Source organism: Schistocerca cancellata, chromosome 5 (genome assembly GCF_023864275.1).
Source record: "Schistocerca cancellata isolate TAMUIC-IGC-003103 chromosome 5, iqSchCanc2.1, whole genome shotgun sequence".
In the NCBI taxonomy this organism is placed as follows: Eukaryota; Metazoa; Arthropoda; class Insecta; order Orthoptera; family Acrididae; genus Schistocerca; species Schistocerca cancellata.
In genome coordinates, this window is record NC_064630.1 from 30,519,819 (window position 1) to 30,544,927 (window position 25,109).

The 25,109-nt window shown below is 40.2% G+C and overlaps 1 protein-coding gene across 3 annotated transcripts in view; it reads left to right on the forward strand.

Annotated features, from left to right (window-relative positions):
- Window positions 1–25,109, forward strand: part of LOC126187397 (protein O-mannosyl-transferase 2) — a 191,214-nt gene that overhangs the window by 76,735 nt on the left and 89,370 nt on the right. For all 3 annotated transcript variants that reach the window (XM_049928456.1, XM_049928455.1, XM_049928454.1), the window contains 3 exons: window positions 17,205–17,309; window positions 21,944–22,052; window positions 23,664–23,772. In XM_049928456.1, the coding sequence (XP_049784413.1) occupies window positions 17,205–17,309; window positions 21,944–22,052; window positions 23,664–23,772 (323 nt within the window). The remainder of the gene's footprint in view (window positions 1–17,204; window positions 17,310–21,943; window positions 22,053–23,663; window positions 23,773–25,109) is intronic.

The window sequence follows — 25,109 nt, forward strand, 5'->3', positions numbered from 1 at the left end:
TGCCATGGCAGAAAAGTAAACTCTCTTTCAATACTGTGAGGGACTGAGGAAGTTATTATGAAAATTAAAAGTTTACTGATTGTAAAAAGCTGCACTAATAATAAAATTATAAAATCATCATGTCTGTTTGAACACATAAATCTCCAGACCTATTACACAAGTTTTCATGGTGTTTTCACAGGTAACTCGAGTGTAGCTTGGGGCAACATACATCTTTTTATTTCATCAGAATCAGATCACGGGAAAAACATTATGATTTAAAGTTTTATCTAAGACTGCCTTGTCTGTCTATTTGAACATGCTAATCTCAAAAACTACCTACAGATTTTCATGGGGTTTTCACAGTTAACATGAGCATAGCTTGGGCTAAAGAAAACAGGTTTTTTATGATCAAAATCAGATCATGGGGAAAAAGATACCATAATTTAAAGTTTTAGGAATATGCTTAGTTCTGATGTTTACCTTAGTGATATTGCAATACACTAAAGAATGAGTAAATGGCACTGTTAGCTTCGTAGCACACCAAAGAACCAGTGTACATCAGTGACAGAATTAAGTGTCGCAATCCTGCCTACACAAATGCAAACTCATAGCGAATTTACTTGGCTCACAGATAAGTATTTACTAATTTTGTTTTGTTTATTGTGTGTTAAAAACTCAACAAAATTGCTTTGCTTCTCTCAATAGGTTTCATTTATATTTGATTTTTTGGCTGGGGAAAATGAATTAATTGAAAAGTGATCCTGTAAGGGTTTCGTCTTATATATCAATTGAGGTACAGAACTCTAAAACGTGATGGTATGCAAAGGCCCTTTTTTTAACCTCTGTTGTGAAAGGTGTGTGTGTGTGTGTGTGTGTGTGTGTGTGTGTGTGTGAGAGAGAGAGAGAGAGAGAGAGAGAGAGAGAGAGAGAGAGACCAAAACAGATGAGGCAATTACTTGCAGTAGAGGTGGGCCAAACGGTTATTCTGGAGTAACTGTTATCACAGATCCAGTTATTCTTTGATAACCGTCATTTTTAACGGTTATTAATAACTGTCAAGTTATTTTTCGCAAGCGAATACCGAATACTCCGACAGGGCTACAGTTAAATAACGACATAGTTGGAATCCATCAGTTTAGTTATTAGTATAACTGCGAGTAGTTTGAAATGGCAGGAAAGTTGTATGAATCATGTCTTAACTTTAGCTAATTAACTCCGGGTACATTTTAGTTGATGTTAGAATGATTATTAGTGTTTCATATTATATGTATGTAGGTTATCGGTCGCTATTAGAAATATTACCTTCGCAGCTGCAACAGAAAGTACGCGGAACTTCGCCACAGCACTGTTTTAGTAAAATGTTAATAACATGCATTTTTAAGTGTGAAGTAATATGTAAACTGAATACTGTAGGTTAAATTTGAAGCTTAATTTCTTGTGCTGCTCACTTAATAGAATAAATGTACAGCCTTGTAATGCAACCAAAAATATACGTAATGTGACAGATTCATTTACTCGTCCTGTACAAGATAGTCTTATTGGGGAAAGTGTGAGTACGCTAATCCAAGTTTTATGTGAGATTTGGAAGCTGCTCGATTTCTGCAGCTACAGCATGTTTATAACATATGAAGACATGCAGATCGAAAAGGTTAACAGTGTTACATTTCTGAGACTACAACTCAACAATAAATACAGTTGGGAACGGCATACCACAGAATTGATGAAGCACCTAAACAAGTCTGTATTTACAGTGAGAATGATGTTAGATGTAGGAGACATAAATATAGAAAAGCTTACATATTTTCATTCTATTATTTCATAAGGGATCATATTCTGTTGTAACTCATCAAACGGTGCAAAAGTTTTTTGCATGTAAAAACATGTAAAAAATCATTTGTGGTACAAATTCAAGAACATCATGTAGGAACCTGTTCAAGGAACTTTGTATTCTAACCACTGCTTCCTAGTATATTTATTCCTTAATGAACCAGGGACTCCTAAGGTACGACTTGGCAAACAAATGGTAATGATATGGGGAGCCATTAATATCAATGGGGGCTACTCTGGGAAGAAGGTAGAGCTGGCAGAGGCTGCAAGTAAGATGGGGCTGGACGTTTTAGCTGTTAGTGACATTCGGGTAAGGGGTGAGAAAGAAGAGGAAGTGGGAGAATACAAGGTCTACCTGTCAGGAGTCAAAGCAGGAATACCACAATGGGGTGTAGGGCTTTACATCAGGAAAGAAATGGAACCCAGCGTAGTTGCAGTAAGGTATGTAAATGAACGACTGATGTGGATAGATTTGACAGTGTCTAGCAAGAAAATTAGGATTGTGTCAGTATATTTGCATTGTGAAGGGACAGATCAAGACAAGATGGATAGTTTTTATGAGGCACTCAGTGATGTAGTTGTTAGAGTAAAGGACAAGGACAGTGTTCTGCTCATGGGTGATTTTAATGCCACGATTGGAAATCGAACAGAAGGGTATGAAAAGGTTATGGGTAAGGATATGGAGGCCAACAGGAACGGGAAACAACTCTTGGATTTCTGTGCGAGTTTGGGCTTAGTAATCACAAACTCCTTTTTTAAACATAAGAACATTCACCAGTATACTTGGGAAGGCAGGGGAACCAGATCTGTCATTGACTATATAATAACAGATCAGGAATTCAGGAAGGCTGTGAGGGATACATGTGTATTCAGGGGATTCTTTGATGTCACTGATCATTATTTAATCTGCAGTGAAATTGGGATTGTGAGGCCGAAAGTGCAGGAGGTCAGGTCCATATGTAGGAGGATAAGAGTGGAGAAACTTCAGGATAAGGAAATCAAGCACAAGTACATAACAGCGATCTCAGAAAGGTACCAGTTAGTTGAATGTAGTCAATTACAGTCATTGGAAAAGGAATGGACAAGGTACAGGGACACAGTACTGGAAGTGCTAAAGAGTGTCTTGGAATGGTAGTGTGTAAAAGTAGGATGAAGCAAACAGCTTGGTGGAATGACACAGTCAAGGCAGCCTGTAAAAGGAAAAAGAAGGCGTATCAAAAATGGCTCAGGTAGACAGAGAAAGTTATGTTGAAAAAGGAAACAAAGCCAAACAGATAATTGCAGCATCCAAGAAGAAATCTTGGGAAGACTTTGGAAACAGGTTGGAGACTATGGGTCAAGCTGCTGGAAAACCATTCTGAAGTGTAATTAGCAGTCTTCGAAAGGGAGGTAAGAAGGAAATGACAAGTATTTTGGACAGGTCAGGAAAACTGCTGGTGAATCCTGTGGATGCCTTGGGCAGATGGAGGGAATATTTTGAAGAGTTGCTCAATGTAGGTGAAAATGCGATCAGCAATGTTTCAAATTTCGAGGTAGAATGGGATAGGAATGATGATGGAAATAGGATCACATTTGAGGAAGTGGAGAAAATGGTCAATAGATTGCAGTGCAATAAAGCAGCTGGGGTGGATGAAATTAAGTCGGAACTCATCAAATACAGTGGAATGTCAGGTCTTAAATCGCTACACAGGATAATTGAAATGGCCCGGGAGTCGGGACAGTTTCCATCAGACTGGACAAAAGCAGTAATCACACCAATCTTTAAACATGGAAACAGAAAAGATTGTAACAACTACAGAGGTATCTCTTTAATCAGTGTTGTGGGTAAAATCTTCTCAGATATTGTTGAAAGGAAAGTGCGAGTATTAGTTGAGGACAAATTGGATGAAAATCAGTGTGGGTTTAGGCCTCTTAGAGGTTGTCAGGACCAGATCTCTAGCTTACGGAAAATAATGGAGAAGTGTTTGAGTGGAACAGGGAATTGTATGTATGCTTTATGGATCTAGAAAAGGCATATGACCAGGTTCCTAGGAGGAAGTTATTGTCTGTTCTATGAGATTATGGAATAGGAGGCAAACTTTTGCAAGCAATTGAAGGTCTTTACATGGATAGTCAGGCAGCAGTTAGAGTTGACGGTAAATTGAGTTCATGGTTCAGAGTAGTTTCAGGGGTAAGACAGGGCTGCAACCTGTCTCCACTGTTGTTCATATTATTTATGGATCATATGTTGAAAACAGTTGGCTGGGTGAGATCAAGATATGTGAACACAAAATAAGTTGCATATACGGATGACTTAGTTGTGATGGCAGATTCGATTGAAAGTTTGTAAAGTAATATTTCAGAGCTATATCAGAAATGTAAGGACTATGGTATGAAGATTAGCATCTCCAAAACGAAAGTAATGTCAGTGGGAAAGAAATATAAACGGATTGAGTGCCAAATTGGAGGAACAAAGTTAGAACAGGTGGACGGTTTCAAGTACTTAGGATGCATATTCTCACAGGATGGCAACATAGTGAAAGAACTGGAAGCGAGGTGTAGCAAAGCTAATGCAGTGAGCGCTCATCTACGATCTACTCTTTTCTGCAAGAAGGAAGTCAGTGCCAAGACTAAGTTATCTATGCACCGTTCAATCTTCCGACCAACTTTGTTGTATGGGAGCGAAAGCTGGGTGGATTCAGGTTATCTTATCAACAAAGTTGAGGTTACAGATATGAAAGTAGCTAGGATGATTGCAGGTACTAGTAGATGGGGACAGTGGCAGGAGGGCGTCCACAATGAGGAAATCAAAGAAAAACTGGGAATGAACTCTATAGATGTAGCAGTCAGGGCGAACAGGCCTGGATGGTGAGGTCATGTTACACGCATGGAAGAAGCAAGGTTACCCAAGAGACTCATGGGTTCAGCAGTAGAGGGTAGGAGGAGTCAGGGCAGAACAAGGAGAAGGTACCTGGATTCAGTTAAGAATGATTTTGAAGTAATAGGTTTAACATCAGAAGAGGCACCAATGTTAGCACTGAATAGGGGACCATGGAGGAATTTTATAAGGGGGATATGCTCCAGACTGAATGCTGAAAGGCATAATCAGTTTTAAATGATGATGATGATGATGAAATTTGTTACAATTATTTCCATCCAATAGCTCAATACATAATATCAGTACTAGAAATAGGAACAGCAATCTACATAAAGACTTAAAATCAATTACCTTTGTCGAAAAGGGGTCCAATATTCAGGAACATGCATTTTCAATAAACTGCCAGCAAGTCAGCAACCATTAAAAACTTGGTTTCAGATAAAGCACGGTTTTCAGAGTGTTTGAAAGACTTTTTGATACAGAAGTCACCGATTCCACCCGTCTGCTTTGACCCAGGACGTCATCAATATGCCGGAAATGGCTATTTTAAGTGTGTCTATGACGTCACTACATACACATGGCAACAAACACAAAGATACATGTAAATAATACAATAACATCTCCCACCAAAAATACAATCAAACCAACGGGAGAACTGCGGCGAGTTGGGGGTTTTAGGGTGAGGACAAGCCAGAAAAAAAACCACCATTATCCCAAAACACAAAATGAAGAGTAAAAGAAAAATAAAAAAAATAAAAATACAGCATTCTGCTACACCAACAAAAATCTGCAGGAATCGGACACTTCCCTTGAACAATATAGGTCAACCATAGGTGACCATACCAAAACACCAATACCCACAACTAAAAGTATGAAAATTGGAATCGGACATTTCCCTTGACCTACATAGATCAACCTCAGATGACGATACCAAAACATCAACACCTACAACTATGAAAATGGAAATCGATAATTTCCAGTGACCTATGGAAATGGAAATGTCGTGTGGCTAGGGCCTCCCGTTGGGTAGACCGTTCGCCTGATGCAGGTCTTTCGATTTGACGCCACTTTGGCGACCTGCGCGTCGATGGGGATGAAATGATGATGATTAGGACAACACAACACCCAGTCCCTGAGCGGAGAAAATTTCCGACCCAGCCGGGAATCGAACCCGGGCCCTTAGGATTGACAGTCTGTCACGCTGACCACTCAGCTACCGGGGCGGCCAGTGACCTATATAGGTCCACCACAACTACTGATGCCAAAAAACCAACACCTACAACTGCGAACAATGAAACCAAAACCACAACCCCCAAAAATCCACAAATCAAACGTCCGTACATAAATTAAAACACATTCAATACTCCATAAATACACAAAACATCACAACTAGAAAAAAAATTAATTACCACCAGTAAATTCCGGCACTACAAAAAAGATCGGCCAGCCCCCCCTCCCCCCCCCCCTCCCACCCCCACACGCACATGCACACACAAAAACCAACTCATAAACACTGTGCCGTAATGACATTCACACACCACAACACCTTTACGTCGAAGCAGACGGGTGGAATCAGACGCTTCCATTGACCCCTCCTTCTACTCTGTAGATGAATATTGTAACAGAGACTGATAGACCAGCTTAGGTAAAAATTCTGCTATATTTCAGTTTTGACAGCACTTGGTTGCAACAGTCAAGATTGGGTATTCTGTGTATGATAAATTTATTAAAAGTGCATAAGTCTGTTTTATTCTGACAGTGTATCAATTCTGTAAATATTAGCAGTTACTGTAGTATGTTCACATATTTTGACAATCTCCAGACAAATGATGAGGATGATAATTATAATAACTATATAAAAATAAAAATAATAATAATAATATTCAAATGTATTATGTTATATTTTCTGACATGTTATTTATCATTCGCGATGGCCAGCGGCTATTTCCGAAGAAGTACGAAAATATTTGTTCGCTGCAGTAACTATCCTGTCTGGAAATATCACTGGGGTCTAAGACTGGAGTCACTGTGTCAGGAACACACACACACAGTTATTCCGTTACCAACTTCCAGGTTACCTGTAGTGGTAGTCCAATAACTGCCAGAGAACGAGAACTGTGACCCAATAACAATAACTGCCAGAGGAAAATACCGATCTCTGACAGTTATTTTCATAGTCTCTCGAATTCCTTATGGTAACTCTCTTTATACTACCCGTCCAAGCTAAATTGACATATAAGGCTGTGGCTCAAGGGAACGATTGTACTTATTAATGCCTGTACTGCAGCTCCTATCAGCGACCGCTTGGACATTAACTTTATTTAATTGTTTGTGCTAAAAGTAACAAAGGCACACAAAATAGTACACAGTTCTTATCAACAGATGGTGCGCAGTCTCACAGTTATTCCCATGGCCTATAAAACACCTTCCAAATGGTCTATCACTTTCCTTCGTTTGTAGCCAGATCTCCGATGAGTTGACGGGAAAGCATAGTACGATCTTCGGTCAACAGATGGCGTGAGGCACTTTTAACACTAGACAGTTATTGAAATAACTGCCTGTATCAGAGGAACAGTTATCGCAGTAACCGTTACTTCTCAGTAACCGGTTATTTCTATCAGTTACATTATTTTTTGCCACCTCTAACTTGCAGTTAATGTTAAATTTTAAACAGTCCAAATCAACTGAAACCTTGCTCTCTCAGAGCTAGTATGCAGACAACCATCTGAGGCACATTTTCGTAGCTACTAACTGCAAAATGTAAACCGTCATGAAACTCTGGCACTGTCCTGTTGACTGACTGTTAAACACACAATTGACAAAATGACTGAGCCATGAGGTTTCTGCAGGCTTGATTATATGGTCTTAGTGCAGTCCAATAAATGGAGCGACCATTTATAAATTGCCTGTGCACCTACCCCTGTGTTCTAAAAGTACCCTCTTCGGACCCTAAATTTCTGGTAACTTTCCCAATTGAAATTGCATTGACACTCTAATTTTTCCTTACTGTGAGTCTATCTGTAGGGGACATTTCATGTAAATTTTGTTTACACACAGCAGGCCACCCAAAATTCAGCATCCTGAAGGAAGCATACAAATCGGATGAAAATTGCTGCATGTGTTTGTGGCGACAAGAGATGCACATGATAAGCATTTCGGTGTAAAAGGGTGAACAGGTGGTCACGCAGATGTAGTGGAATTGTCCTTTTGTGTGGTTGTTTTGTGTAAGCATCTTCAGTACAGGACAGTGAGTGCCTTTTCAGCATGTTTCGGAGTTCAACTGAAGAAGAATAGTTGCCTATAGGGATTGAAGATTATCCATCAGAGAAGTCAGTGATCATGTTGGACAGAACCAAGCAACTGTGATGTGGATCTGTAATTCCTAGATGCAGAATGGAACAACGAATCAACAGGACCGGTTGCCCTCATCTCATTGCACCACTACATGTGATGACAGGCATGTTGTGCACATGGCAGTGGTGGATCACTCTGCCTCATCACAAACTGTATCACAACAAATTTGATCTGTTGTGCAACAAGCAGTGTCCACACGTACCATTTGATGTTGTTTGCTGCAGAGTGGACTGTCCACAAGACGTCCATTGCTGCATTTACCACTGAGTCAGTGCCACAGGTGTTTGTGCTGGCAATGGTGTATTGAACAATAGATATGGGCAACTGAATGGAACAACATTTGTTTCTACCGACAAATCCTGATTCTGCCTGTACCACAATGATGGTCAGATTAGAATCTGGAGACACTGTGGTGAGGGACTGTTGAATGGTTGCCTTATGTATCACCATACTGGTCCTGCATCCAATATTATGGTTTGGGATGGTGTTGGATTCTGCTCCCACAACACCCTAGTACACATTACCAGTATGCTAACCAACCAGCATTACATTTACAAAGTTTTGGAGCCTGTTGTCCTCTCATACCTTTGGAACTTGCTGATGGCCGCATTGCAACACAATAAAGCGTGACCACCAATAGTGCACAATGATCAAGATGTTTTTCATCACCAATCAGATTGCATTGCTGCCTTGGCCTCTCTGTTCTCCCGATCTCTTGCCTATTGAAAATGTCTGGTTCATGATTGTGGAATGACTGGCCCAGGACATGCAACATGCAGCTACACCAGATCAGCTGTGGCAATATGTGCAAGCAGCATGGACTGCTATACCTGAACAACTCATCCAGAGCCTCTTTGATTTAATGCTGAACATGTAGCAGCAGCTATAGCCAGTTATGGTAACAACACTCAATAGTGATTTTATCATCTTCCTCATTTCACATGGACCCATATTTCCAATTACATGATCATTGTACAATGTGTATTTCCCAAATCAATTTGGCTGTGATATCTCCAGTCTTTCTTGTTGTTGAATTTTAGATGGACAACAGTGTATACCGTAATAAATGTGGTTGGTATGATGTTTTAAATGAAACTTCATGTGGTCTTTATCCTCTGAACTGTTCATTCTGTCTTTGCTGTACCCATTTAAATTACATTAATCCTTTTGAAACTGGTACATCAGTCTCATTTTCTAGACAGAATATGGTGCTGTAACTTCTGTATTCTAACTTATACCTACAGTCTTTGAAAGTAATTTTACAAGACACTGATGTTAAATTTAAACACAGAAAACTTCTACCAGTTTTTTTTTTCCTTTAATGGTTATTCAGTCCATAAACCAGTCTTTGAACCTGAAGATGAGCCTGAATAGATCTGAAAGGTTTTTGTATTTGTATTGAATAAACAGTCACAGGTTCTTAAACATCTGTAATGGATAAGCCCAGTCTACTACTGTACAATTTTTTATACAAAAATACCCATACTATTAAGAAGTTAACTTTGTATCTTTAAATTCACCTGGATAATTGATTTTTGGAGAAACTATTTATCTGGTGATGTTCAAATTCTAGATTCATCACTTTTATATGTTTATACACAATTTTATTATCAATTTACATGTGTTTTGATGTTGTGGTCTTCAGTCCAGAGACTGGTTTGATGCCGCTCTCCATGCTACTCTATCCTGTGCAAGCCTCTTCATCTCCGAATAACTACTGCAACCTACATCCTTCTCAATCTGCTTAGTGTGTATATATCTCTTGGTCTCCCGCTTCCCTCCAATAATAAATTGGTGATCCCTCGACGCCTCAGAATGTGTCCTACCGACTGATCCCTCCTCCTAGTCATGTTGTGCCACAAATTTCTCTTCTCCCCAATTCTATTCAGTATCTCCTCATTGCTTACATGATTACCCATCTAATCTTCAGCATTCTTCTATAGCACCACATTTCAAAAGCTTCTATACTCTTCTTGTGTACACTGTTTGTCATTCGTGTTTCACTTTCATACTTGGCTACACTCCATACAAATACTTCCATAAAGGACTTCCTGATACTTAAATCTATACTGGATGTTAACAAATTTTTCTTCTTCAGAAACGCTTTCCTTGCCATTGCCAGTCTACATTTTATATGCTCTCTACTTCGACCATCATCAGTTATTTTGCTCCCCAAATAGCAAAACTCCTGTACTACTTTAAGTGTCTCATTTCCTGATCTAATTCCCTCAGCATCACCCAACTTAATTCGACTACATTCCATTATCCTCATTTTGCTTTTGTTGATGTTCATCTTATACCCTCCTTTCAAGACACTGTCCATTCCGTTCAACTGCTCTTCCAAGTCCTTTGCTCTCTCTGACAGAATTACAATGTCATCGGCGTACCACAAAGTTTTTATTTCTTCTCCATGGATTTTAATACCTACTCCGAACTTTTCTTTTGTTTCCTTTACTGCTTGCTCAATATACAGATTGAATAACATCGGGGAGAGGCTACAACCCTGTCTCACTCCCTTACCAACCACTGCTTCCCTTTCATGTCCCTCGACTCTTATAACTGCAATCTGGTTTCTGTACAAATTGTAAATAGCTTTCCTTTCAAGACACTGTCTGTTTCGTTCAGCTGCTCTTCCAGGTCCTTTGGTGTCCCTGACATTATTACAATGTCATTGGCAAACCTCGAAGTCTTTATTTCTTCTCCACGGATTTTAATTCGTACTATTTTCTTTCTTCTGTTTCCTTTACTGCTTGCTCAATATTCATATTGAATAACATTGGGGATAGGCTACAACTCTGTCTCACTCTCTTCTCAAGAACTGCTTCCCTTTCCTGCCCCTTGACTTTTGAAACTGCCATCTGGTTTCAGTAAAAATTGTAAATAGCCGTTTGCTTCCTGTATTTTACAGCTGCCTCCTTCAGAATTTGAATGAGAGTATTCCAGTGAACATTGTGAAAAGCTTTTGCTAAGTCTACAAATACTAAAAATGTAGGTTTGCCTTTTCTTAACCTACCTTCTAAGATAAGTCATAGGGTCAGTATTGCCTCGTGTGTTCCAACATTTCTGCAGAATCCAAACTGATCATCCCTGAGGTTGGCTTTTACCATTTTTTCCATTCGTTTGTAAAGGATTTGTGTTAGTATTTTGCAACCATGACTTATTAAAGTGATAGTTCAGTAATTTTCACACCTGTCGGCACCTGATTTCTTTGGGATTGGAATTATTATATTCTTCTTGAAGTCTGAACACATTTCCCCAGTTTCTCATACATCTTGCTCACAAGATGGAAGAGTTTTGTAATGGCTGACTCTCCCAAGGCTGGCTCTCCCAAGGCTGTCAGTAGTTCCAATGGAATGTTGTCTACTCCCGGGGCCTTGTTTCGACTTGGCTCTTTCAGTGCTTTGTCAAATTCTTCTTGCAATATCATATCTCTCCTTTCATTTTCATCTTTGTCCTCTTCCATTTCCATAATATTGCCGTCAAGTACATCGCTCTTGTATAGATCCTCTATGTACTCGTTGCACCTTCTTCTTTCCCTTTTTTGCTTAGGACTGGTTTCCCATCTGTGCTCTTGATATTCATACAAGTGGCTCTCTTTTCTCCAAAGGTCTCTCTAATTTTCCTGTAGGCAGTATCTATCTTACCCCTAGTGAGATATGCCTGTACATCCTTACATTTGTCCTCTAGCCATCCCTGATAAGCCATTTTGCAATTCCTGTCGATCTCATTTTTGAGATGTTTCTATTCCGTTTCACCTGCTTCATTTACTGCATTTTTATATATTCTCCTGTCATGAATTAAATTCAATATCTCTTCTGTAACCCTAAGATTTCTGCTAGCTCTCGTCTTTTTACCTATGTGATCCTCTGCTGCCTTCACTATTTCATCTCTCAAAGCTACCCATTCTTCTTCTACTGTCTTTCTTTCCCCTGATCTTGTCAACTATTTCCTAATGCTCTCTCTGAAACTCTGTACAACCTCTGGTTCTTTCAGTTTATCCAGGTCCCATCTCCTTAAATTCCTACCTTTTTGCAGTTTCTTCAGTTGTAATCCACAGTTCATAACCAATAAATTGTGGTCGGAGTCCACACTGTCCCTGGAAATGTCTTACAATTTAAAACGTGGTTCCTAAATCTCTGTCTTACCATTATATAATCTATCTGTAACCTTCCAGTATCTCCAGGCCTCTTCCATGTGCACAGTCTTCTTTCTTGATTCTTAAACCAAGTGTTAGCTATGATTAAGTTATGCTCTGTGCAAAACTCTACGAGGCAGCTTCCTCTTTCATTCCTTACCCCCAGTCAATTTTCACCTACTACTTTTCCTTCTCCCTTTTCCTACAGTTGAATTCCAGTCCCCCATGACTATTAAATTTTCGTCTCCCTTAACTATCTGAATAATTTCACCATACTTTTCTTCAACTTCTTCACCATCTGCAGAGCTAGTTGGCATATAAATTTGTGCTACAGTGGTAGGTGTGGGCTTCGTGTCTGTTTTGGCTACAATAATGCATTCACTATGCTGTTCATAGTAGCTTATTTGCATTTTTTTAATTCATTATTAAACCCACTCCTGGATTATATTTATAACCCTGTATTCACCTGACTAGAAGTCTTGTTTCTCCTGCCACTGAACTTCACTAATTCCCACTATATCTAACTTTAACCTATCCATTTCCATTTTTAAATTTTCTAACCTACCTGCTGGATAAAGGGATCTGTCATTCCACCCTCCGATCCGTAGAACGCCAGTTTTCTTTCTCCTGATAACGACGTCCTCCTGAGTAGTTCTCACCCAGACATCCGAATGGGGGACTATTTTACCTCCGTAATATTTTGCCCAAGAGGACGCCATCATCATTTAACCACACAGTGAAGCTTCATGCTCTTGGGAAAAATTACGGCTGAAGTTTCGTCCTGCTTCCAGCCATTCACTGTATCAGCACAGCAAGGCCGTTTTGGCTGATGTTACAAGGGCAGATCAGTCAATCATCCAGACTGTTGCCCCTGCAAGTACTGAAAAGGCTGCTGCCCCTCTTCTGGAACCACACATTTGTCTGGCCTCTCTGTATCACTGAGGCATCCAAGCCTTCCCACCAACAGCAAGGTCCATGGTTCATGGGGTTACATGATTATAAAAATATTAAAATTTTATGTATGCAGTTGCATAACATTATGGCTGCCACAAACTAGCCTTGGCCTTGGAACGGAGAGGCAGTCCCTCTCTCTCTCTCATTCTTTTTTAACTCACAGCTGTCACTAGCTGTCAAAAGCACTTGCTACCCCACATTGTCTTTATTGGCCACTGAGCTCACTATTTGGTCTCACTGAAATTCATTTTGATCAATGGAAAGTATTATATGATCTACATGTCAGTTGTGACTACTTCCCAGTTTGTCTCTGTTACCAGTGTTCGTTACGAACAGAGCAAGAAAGAAAAAGTACAGTGTCATATAATGAAAAATCCAGGATGGAATGTAACAATATTATGGAAAGGATAGTCGCTACTCACCATATAGCAGAGATGCTGAGTTGCAGATAGTTACAGCAAAAAGACTGTCACAAAATAAACTTTCAGCCAACAAGGCTCTTGTCAAAATAGACAACACACACACGACTGCAGTCTCTGGCAGCTGAAGCCACACTGCGGGCAGCAGCAGAAGTAGGAGCAGCAGTGCATGATGGGAGAGGCAACTGGGTGGGGGTTGGAGGAGGCTGGATGGGGAGGGGGAGGGATAGCAGGGTTGGGTTGGGGGACAGTAAAGTGTTGCTGGGAGTGTGTAGTGATGACGCGCCGTTGGGAAGTTATATGGAGGGTGGGGTAAGGAGTGGGGGAAGTGGAAAAGGAGAGAAGTAAAAAGGCTTGGTGTTTTGGTGGAATAGAGGGCTAAGTAGTGCTGGAATGGGAACAGGGAATGGACAATGACTAACAAATGTTGAGGCCAGCAGGGTTACAGGAACTTAGGATATAGGGAGAGTTCCCACCTGTGCAGTTCAGGTAAGCTGGTGTTGGTGGGAAGGATCCACATGGCACAGTCTGTGAAGCAGTCATTAAAATGAAGGGTGTCATGTGGGGCTCAGCAACAGGTGGTCTACTTGTTTCTTGGCCACAGTTTGTCAGTGGCCATTCATACAGACAGACAGCTTGTTGATTGTCATGGCCACATAGAATGCAGCACGGTGGTTGCAGCTTAGCTTATAGATCACATGAGTGGTTTCACAGGTAGGCCTGCATTTGATGGGATAGGTGATGTTTGTGACTGGACTGGAGTAGGTGGTGGTAGGAGGATGTATGGGACAGGTCTTGCATCTAGGTCTGTTACAGGGATATGAGTCATGAGGTAAGGGGTTGGGAGCAGGGGTTATGTAGGAATGGATGAGTATACTGTGTAGGTTTGATGGACAGTGGAATACCACTGTGGGAGGGGTAAGAAGGATAGTTGGCAGGACATTTCTCATTTCAGGGCATGATAAGAGGTGGTTGAAACCCTGGTGGACAGTGTAATTCAGTGCAAAAAGGTTTGGGCTTGGATGAGATGGCTTTGCAGGACTGTGTTGGTGAGGACTAAGGATAGGCAGAATCCGAACAGATTGAGGTCATTGTGGAAGGAGGGGTGGCAGCCGAAGATGGGTAATGTGATGGTAAGGCCATTTTGGGGGGATTCCATGACCTAACCAACAATGCAGGAACAGTATGTGGGATGGGGTTCTGGCTATGGATAAGGAAACTCTTCTGTACTGACGCAGATGGAAGGAGCAAGGATCTATGGTGGTGGGAAAAAAACACGAAAAATTACCTAAATAACGTAGAATTACTTCTGAAAAAATTCACAAAAATACACCCAAATACGTGGGAAAAAATCATGATAAGGATGAAATGGTAGAAAAATCAGGAAACAATATGAAATCTGAGGAAGTCAACAGTTGCCAAAGGTGAAAACTCACTAAAATTGGCATTAAGTCACAATGAGATAAAAGCAAAGATATAAATAAAAAGAAAAAAAAATATTTTTCTGTGGGTAGCAGGTCTGAGGGTGGATAAGTGTGAAAAGGAGGAGGGGGGGGGGGGGTGGCAGATGTGTCTGGATGAGGTGAAATTAGTGGGTGCAAACTGAGATAGAATGGAGAAAGAGTGAAGCAGGGGTGGTGGTGAGGGGTTCATAGGATGAGATGCAAAAGCATGTGGCACCGGAAGGGTGTGGGAAATAACACATGAAAATACGGGACAGTGACACATGGAGAATGATCAATTTGAAGGTATAGGATTAATGATATCGACGGGGGTAATTTGGGACATAAGGTGCTGCACCAACAATCAGTGTGGTCTTGTAGCCATCTGTTGTGTGTGGCCGAGATAGTTGATACAGTGTGGCTTGTAAGTAGAGTGTGCTGTGGGGTTTGTAAGGCAACAAGAGAAACATGGGAAAGAAGAGCAAGAAGGATGGACATTGCATATAGTAATACATCAGAAAATAGTAACAAAGGAAAAAAGCACTGGGCTAGGATGGAAGAAAAGCTGTCAGGCAAATATCAAACAATGGAAAATCCAGGATCAAATGTAACAGTGTTATGAAAAGGATAGTTGCTGCTCACCATATAGCAGAGATGCTGAGTCGCAGATAGGCACAACAAAAAGGCTGTCACAAAATAAGCTTTTGGGCAACAAATCCTTCATCAAAAATAGACACACACACACACACACACACACACACAGCAAACACAACTCGCACACACATGACTGCAGTATCTTGCAGCTGAAGCCACACTGCCAGCAGCAGTAACAGTGCATGATGGGAGAGGCAGCTGGGTGGGAAGAGGCAGCTGGGTGGGAATAAGGGGGAGGCTAGGGTGGGAATGGAGAGGGATAGCAGGATAAGGGTAAGGGACAGTGAACTGCTGCTGGGAAGTGAGCAGGGAGGAGTGTGCTTTGCAGTGCTGTTAAACGTGGTTGCAGTTGTGCCTGCTGCTTCATGTGGGGTAGCTTCTTGCTTGTTGCACAGTGTAGTGGTCATCTGCTGTTTGAAATTAGTCGATCACCTCCCTTCCTTCAGGCAGCAGTGCCTGTGGTTTGGAATGCACCCAGTGCACATGAAAAACCTGGGCTACACAAGTCACATTTAACCTTTCTTCCAATCTCATAATGCTTCTTCTCTGTGTGAAGTCATCCAGATATTGTCTCCAGACCACGTTATAACGAAGAACACCACCACAGTTCTCTGCAACTGCTCACTGGTGACACACACTGACTTCCCATTTCTTGAACTGCCTGGTGTTGTGGGGTCAGCCCCATTCGGCACTATATGCACACCGATCTCGCACCATGTGATGTACAAGTGTTTATGCATGACTGGGAGACCTCTGGCAACATGTTCCCTCACTTTCATTCATTTCCATTGAGTTGTTAATATGTTACTTTATCTATCTCATACTTATGTTTTGTGGAGCAATGTATAAAAGTAAAATGATAACACTATTCAAGCTTTTGAAACTATTAGTTCCTTGGGGCAGAATGATGGATAGGTTGGGAAAAGTTAAAAAATGGGTCACTCAGACCCAAAGATGAGAGGAAGAAAGTTAAACCTTGACACGGAATTGAACCCTTGTACTTGACTGTCCTAATGTAAAACTCTACCTCCTGCGCTAATTGGGCAACACTGCTATGCAATGCTGCATGAAGAATGTTTGTGAGATGTGATACAGTGTTGCCAAATTGCCTTTCTTTGCAATCCATTTTCTACCAAAGATAGACACAGGAGCAAATTTTGTTACAGACTTTTTTGTGCTGTTAGTAAGCAAGGAACTGTACTGTGATGTCCGAGTGTGCAAATCTTTGGTACATGTGCTGGTCAACTTACTGTTTTTATTTATTTAATCGTATGGCTAGGGCCCCCCGTCGAGCAGGCCATTCGCCTGGTGCCGGTCTTTCAATTTGATGTCACTTTGGCGACCTGCAGTCGATGAGGGTGATAGGACGATGATGAGGACAGCACAACACCCAGTCCCTGGGCAGAGAAAATTTCTCGACCCAGCCGGGAATCGAACCCGGGCCCAGAGGATTGACAGTCTGTCACGCTGACCATTTATCTGTCAGGGTGGAAAATTTACTGTTGTTAATATGCAATAGAAAATAAAAATATTTTATCAATATACATTTCATTTCTAATGTAATAAATTTGTTTTTACAGATGTTAATTGCTCTCTCAGGCTATCTGACTGGATATGACGGAACATTTCCCTTTGAGAAACCTGGTGACAAATATGAAAACGTGAATTACACGGGAATGCGTGTGGTGAGTATTTTATGTGCAAAATTTGAGATAAAATTATTTTGTTACTATGATGCATTTCCTGAGTACAATTTTGGGTCTGACCTAGATTTGATTTTGTTATGTAAGAATTTTGAGAATGCCTTATGTATAACACTATTACAGGTTTACTCAGTCTAACACATGTGAAGGTAATACTTTCTAAGAAATTAAATAAGAAATCAAATCTGTTCTCCTAGCTGCAATCTGAACTAGGACCTTTGTATTTCTAGTGCCCGTGTTGAGCTCTCTGGGAACCAGGGCTGGAAAAATATTTGTGTGTGTGTGTGTGTGTGTGTGTGTGTGTGTGTGTGTGTGTGTTGGAGGGAGGATGATGGTTTAAACTCACATCCAGACATCCTGATTTAGGTTTTCCATGATTCCCAAATTTGCTTCACATAAATGCTGGGATGGTTTCTTTGAAAGGGCAAGGCTAACTTCCTTCCGCATCCTTCCCTAATTCGATGGGACCGGTGACCTCGCTGTTTAGTCCCCTCTCCCAAATCAACCAACCAGCCAACCAGTCTCGCTGAACTTATCGGAATGTCCTGTGAGACAATGCCTCTGGTGCCAAAATAGTTTTTATGCAGCAAAGAAAGCACTGAGAACAATTACATGCAACCCAAACAGAGAATCGTGCTGGCCACATTTCAAAGAACTAAAATTGACCATGCATACCCTGGTCTTTGTTTGTTTGTTCTCTCAATAAAGAGCAGCCCAAGACTTTAACTTGCACAAGTTCTGTCCATAATTCTGTAGCAAGGAACAGAAATGATGCAAGTTTAGAATATACTAGATTAAGTAGGTTCCACAATAGTTTTAAATATACTAGCATAAAGTAGTATAATGAACTATGCCAATGAGAGACCTACCAGAATCTACAGAACCTATTACTTGACTGCTGTTTTTAATGCATAATTATTAATGTAAAATTTATTACTGTATATGTTCATGAGGGCAGTTATTAGAACCCACAGCAGCCAGAGACAGTGGTCGTGTGTGTGACTTGTGCTTGTGTGTGTGTGTGTGTGTGTGTGTGTGTGTGAGAGAGAGAGAGAGAGAGAGAGAGAGAGAGAGAGAGAGAGAGAGAGTTTTCTACATTAGAAGAGGAACTTTTGGCCAAAAGCTAAAATATATAGCAGTCTTTCCGTTGTGCCTGCCTGTGAATCAGTGTCTCCTTTATACAGTGAGTAGCAACCTATCATTTTCATAATATTGTTTTATTCCGTTCTGGACATTCCATTGTTTGACTCTGTTTAGGATTGTTTCACATGCTTTATGATGTGGAGTTCTGGTAGCATGTGCCCCAAATCTGGGTAAAATGTATTTGTGATATCCATAAATGTAAGATAGTAGTTTATAATAGAGGGAAACATTCCACGTGGGAAAAATATATTTAAAAAGAAAGATGATGAGACTTACCAAACAAAAGTGCTGGCAGGTTGATGGACACACAAACAAACACAAACATACACACAAAATTCTAGCTTTCGCAACCAACGGTTGCCTCGTCAGGAAAGAGGGAAGGAGAAGGAAAGACAAAAGGATATGGGTTTTAAGGGAGAGGGTAAGGAGTCATTCCAATCCCGGGAGCGGAAAGACTTACCTTAGGGGGAAAAAAGGACAGGTATACACTCGCACACACACCCATATCCATCCGCATATACACAGACACAAGCAGACTTCACAGTTGCACTTGGCACTGTCCATTAGGGTCATGAAGCAGCCGTTCATGGAATTCTTATGGATATCTGTAAACTTTTTATGTTACATGAATCATATACTATGGACCTACTGCGAGCTGTCTCTGGAAGTGGAAAAAAGCCAATGGTGTACATGAGTTATTTGTCTAGAGTGGAACCTTGTACAAAAGTGAAATGTGAATGACAAACAGTTCAGACAGGAAGAGGAAAGAAGCTTTTGGAATGTGGTGCTACAAAAAAATAATGAAGATTTAATGGGTAAATCAGACTGTTAGTGAGATGGTACTGAATCGAAATGGGGATAATAGAAATTTATAGCACAGATTGACTGTAAGAAGAAATTGAGGTTTTTGTGTATGTGTGTATGTGGTGGAAGGGGGGTAAAAACTGTAATGGCTGACTACAGTAAGCAGCAGCACCAAACCAGTCTTCAGACTGAAGACCCAGCAACAAAATATGCTTGCTATATTATAACCTAATATATTAATTTTATAAGTTCTATGAAGATACTGGACAATGAAGTACACGGAGTTACACGACAGATGGTTCTTTAATCAAGTCTTAAACTTAACTAAACCACCCAATGATCGCAGTTGTATAAATTCACCATGCCACAGCTTGCTATGACAATGCTGTGATTTTTTTATGTTTGTAATTCTTTGTTCTATTGCCTCATAACCCTGGACAAATAAATCAGTTTGAAAAATATAGTGAGTAGATCAATCACTTGTAAGGTTCATGATGTTGATGACCACAACTAGCTCAGTCATCCTTGAATTTCCTGAAGACCTTGACAATAATACCATTCTGGGAGACTTTTGTTCACTAACCACTATTTCTTCACTAACCACTATGGCTCTGAATTTGCCATCAGTTTTTGTGGATGTAACTGTTTCCCCATTTCTATCACCACTCTGACAATAAGATATTAGTCTATATTCATCTAATTGTACATATATAATTGTAATGATCTCAAAGTGATGTATTGTAAAAATGTAAATGCCGTGTGGCTAGGGCCTCCCATCAGAGGTCTCCAACTCAGCTAGGAATCGAACCTGGGCCATTAGGTATGACATTCCATCGCACTGACCACTCAGCAACCAGGGGTGGACTAGTGATGTATTGATAAGCATAACAAATCTGTTAATATCCATTAACACTTTCATGGCTGTCTATTTGATATTTGTTGTGTCGTCAAACAGACACAATTTCAGAAGTAAAACCAGTCAAGTTTTATTCTGCTTCCACATGAACAGATTCAAAATAGCACTGAATGAAATGAAGAACATCACAGAGTCTCATAACTATAGAACATATATAATCTCATAGGTGAGTATACAGTGAGCTAATAAACATAAGTGAGAGGAGGATCCGGCATGTCAGGCTTCTATTGGAATGTTGTGGACACAGCTCAGTGCCTGCTACACCGTCTTTCCAGGTTGTGAAGTGACCTCTCTAGGCTAGCTGTGAAGCCACTTTTATCATGCACTGTTTGATTATGTGTGCTCATGCTATAGGGTTACAACAATGTTAGAGGTTCATTCTTTTTATTTGCCAAGCTTCTTATGTTTCAGTGGAATGTACTAAACGGGTATTCTTTTACAGCTACAATTTCATCCTAAATCCATTGTTTTTGTTGCTAATAACTGCATCGTCTGTGACTGTATTTAACTTGTTGCTCTGTCTTTGACCCTATAGTAAACTCACTAATTGAAGAACATGACTTTTCCATATACTCTCAGCTAGTTAGTACTGAAAAATAACTGAAACTGCAAAAACAAAGCGAGAGCATAACATGTGACATATATTCCACTGCATAATCAGCTCCTTTCTTAATTTAACACTCATTGTCAGACTGCTGCACACAAAGCTGCCCCAAATGTCTGGAAAATAGAGCAAGACAGCCTGGTTTGTGAAAAGAGCTAAAAGATCAGTTCTATTAATTGTAGGCCAAAATTTGTAACATTTGCCTACTACATGAAGTAAAACATATGACATGCTACAATTCAATGAATGTTCTTGAATAAGAAAAGTTTGTTTTCAGAAATTAGCTGATATAGCACTCAGCATTGCTCCAGGATTCAGATGGCTAGAGGTTGTGAAGTAGCTACTTGTTCAACAACCTTAAGTGGCACTGCATGTTCTGCAACAAAGTTTGATTGAATTCAGTAGCTGTTTCACAATATGTACAAGCTAGATCCTCCATTTGCATCCTTTACTGGACTGCACAGACTCTTTATCAGTTTTTGGCAATCCCTATGATCCTCCTGTATCTGCACATACCCTTCTTTTGCTACCCAGTTCCACACTTCTGCTCCTGCTTCAGCGTGACACACCTCTGTTAATTTTTCAGTCCACCTCACTTCACCCATTGTAAGAAGACAAAGTAAATACACCAGAATTCAAATTAAGAACAACTGCCAACATGAGTAACTTTGAAATAGATATCCTCAGTGTAGCGAAGCAGCTTAAAATTTGTAACAAAGGCAAGGTTTCTGGTCCAGACTGTATACCAGTCAGGTTCCTTTCAGAATATACTGATACAATAGCTCTGTACTTAGCAATCATATACAACCACTCGCTCTTAGAATTATCTGTACCCAAAGACTGGAAAGTTGCACAAGTCACACCAGTGCCCAATAAAGCAAATAGGAGTAATGTGCTGATTACAGACCCCACTAATAATTTGCAATAGGATTTTGGAACGTGTACTGTGCTCGAACATTATGAATCATCTCAAAGAAAATGATTTATTGACAAATAGCCTACACGGATTCAGAAAATATCATTTTTGTGAAACACAACTAGCTCTTTACTCTGAATGTAATGATAATTTCAAAGATCATGAATAAATTGATTTACTAAATTGATACTTTGTAATTTTCATATATTAATACAGATCTTCATGTGTTGCAGTTTTGCACGTTCCTGGGTGCCTGCATTGTCCCCTTTGCCTTCATCATTGTATGGGAACTGACACACTCCTTAAAGGCTGCAACTTTTTCAGCCTCTTTTATTTTGTATGGTAAGTAGTAGTACACTTTCATGTAATGCAGCAAACTATAACTTTTGACAATATGCTGATGGAAGAAATATCACAACACGAAAAAATAATTAATGTAGAGTAATGAAATTTTGAGAATACAATTGTCAAGATAACATAGTTAAGCCATTAATGTTGCAAGATCACAGGTTAATGTATGTGCGAGATAAGCCAGTGAAAATGTGAAATTCTGGTACACTGGTAACTGGTGTAACTGCCAGAATGTTGAATGCAAGATTGCAAATGAGAATACATCATACTGTACAGGTGCTGGATGTCAGTTTATGGGATGGAATTCCATGCCTGTTGCACTTGGGCGGTCAATAGGGGGACGGTTAATGCTGTTTGTGGATGATGCTGGAATTGTCGTCTGAAGATGTCCCGTGTATGCTTGACTGGAGTCAGATCTGGTTGACTGGAGACAGATCTGGTGCTCGAGCAGGCCAAAGCAACATGTCGACACTGTAGACTGGCATATGGGTGTGCGTTATCCTGTTGGAAAACACTCCACAGAATACTGTTCATGAATGTTGCAAAACAGTTCAAATCACCAGATTTACATACAAATTTGCAGTCAAGGTGTGTGGAATAACCATGAGAGTGCACCTGCTGTCATACGAAATTGCACCCTAGGCCATAACTCCTGGTGTTGGTCCAGTGTGTCAAGCATGCTGCCAGGTTGGTTGCTGGCCCTCAGCTGGCCTCCTCCTAACCAGCACACAGCCATTACTGGAACTGAGTCAGAACCAGCTTTCATCAGGGAGCACAACAGACCTCCACCCTGCCATCCAATGATCTCTCACTTGACACCATTGGAGTCGCAAATGGTGGTCAATAGAATGAGCACTACAGGTCGTCTGGCTCAGAGCTGTCCTTGAAGTGGCCAATTTGTAACAGTTTGTTGTTGCGTCACTGGAGTGCCAACTGCTACTCAAATTGCTGCTGCAGATGCAGTACAATGCACCAGAGGCATACGCCAAACACAAAAGTTATCCCTCATGGTAGTGCCACATGGTCATCCAGAGCCCGGTCTTTTTGTAAGCGTACTGCCTCATGAGTATTACTGCCAGCAATCATTTCCAGTGGCTGCATTCTTGTCAAGTCTCTCTGCAGTATTGCAGAAAGAGCAGGCAGCTTCTCGTAGCCCTATTTCATGGGCTCACTCAAAGTCAGTGAGGTGTTGATAATGGCATGTTTGTCACTTTAAAAGCCTTCTTGACTGACATCAACCCATCATGTCCAGTCATAAAGGTAACTAACACCCTTGACTGTATTTAAAGGTAATGTTATATGCATCCTCATAGTGGTGCTACCAGCACTACTCTTATGCAGCTGATAGGAAATTTGAATAGATATTATCTTTCAGATGTAGAAACACACTACCAACTTTTGTTTATATCCCACAATTCATTCTTGGTGTTGCAATTTTTTTCCCATCAGTGTAGATGGACAGTAAGCTGTACAAAATGTTACAAAGTACTACAAAATATACTAACATTGTGGTTAAATATCAGTAGACTTGTAGTTAGTGCACTGCATGTAGCAAATATTGTATGTGCATATAATTCTTACATGTATCTTTTATTTCAACAGATGTTGGGATTCTCACTCTTACACAGTATATATTATTAGACCCAATTCTACTTCATTTTGTTATGGGGTCTGTTCTTGGAATGGTCAAATTCCATTCATACAGAGACAGGTAAGTTTTCTCTATTATATTGTTGATGTAATTATTTTAAGGTGAGTAGATGACTAAAATGCTCTTTAAAAAAATTGACAGAAAGGAGATAAACTACTGAGAAAAAAAAGTTATGTGAGACAAAGGCACTTTCCTGAATATCCAATGAAGCAAAGAACGAAAGACCATAAAGTTGAGAAACTGCAGTGGAGGCATACTGAGACTGATTCTTGTTTCTTACTTTTTTTTCCACTTTAAACAAAAATTTCTTCTGTTTTCCGTCCAAAGGAAATCAAGGTGCCATAATTTCACTATGTTTATAACTATATATTTTTAGCATTTGAATGTGCCAGGGAAAGGAAAGAAATCTGTAGTATTTGGTAAATTTCAAAACATGCAGGTATTTAATAAGCTTCAAAATGTGTAGACCTAGAAAACTGCTACTTTGACTACAAGATGGTACAATAATAATAAACGTACTTAGAAAAATTTTACCTGGTAAGCTATGAGCCTTCATGTTCTCCCTTGTCCAATCAGCCACCCTTGGAGATCCTCTTTTCATCACTCATGATCTACATCTACATACATGTTCTGCGAGCCACTGTATGGTGCGCTGGAGAGGGCACCTCGTACCACTACTAGTTACTTCCCTTCCTTTTCCTCTTGCAAAACAAAGTGAGGGAAAAATGATTGTCTAAAAGTCTCCATATGAGCCCTAATCTCTCTAGTATTATCTCCTTGGGCCTTACGCAAAATGTGTGTTGGCTGCAGTAGAATCATTCTGCAGTTGGCCTCAAATGCCAGTTGTCTAAATATGCGCAACAGTCCCTTGCAAAAATAGCATCATCTTCCAGGGATTCCCATTTGAGTTCACAGAGCATCTCCATAATATTTGCGTGCTGATCGAAACTTCCAATAAAAAATCTACCAGCACACGGCTGGATTGCTTCATTGTTTTCCTTTAATCTGAGCTGGTGGAGATCACAAACACTCAAACAGTATTCCAGAATGTGTTCTACATGACATTTCCTCTATGGATGAGCTACACTTCCCAAATTCTCCCAATAAAATGAAGCTGAACATTCACTTTCCCTACAACCAACCTGATGTGCTCATTCCATTTCATATTGCTTTGCAACATTACATCTAAATATTTAATCGAATTGACTGTGTCAAGCTGCATCCTACTAATGCTGTATTGGATGTTACAGGACCCATTTTCCTACTCATCCACATTAACTTATATTTTTCTGCATTTAGGGCAAGCTTCCAGTCACCACATCAACTAGAATTTTTTTCTGAGTCATCTTGTATATTTGTACAGTCACTCCGTGACGACACCTTTCTGTACACTACAG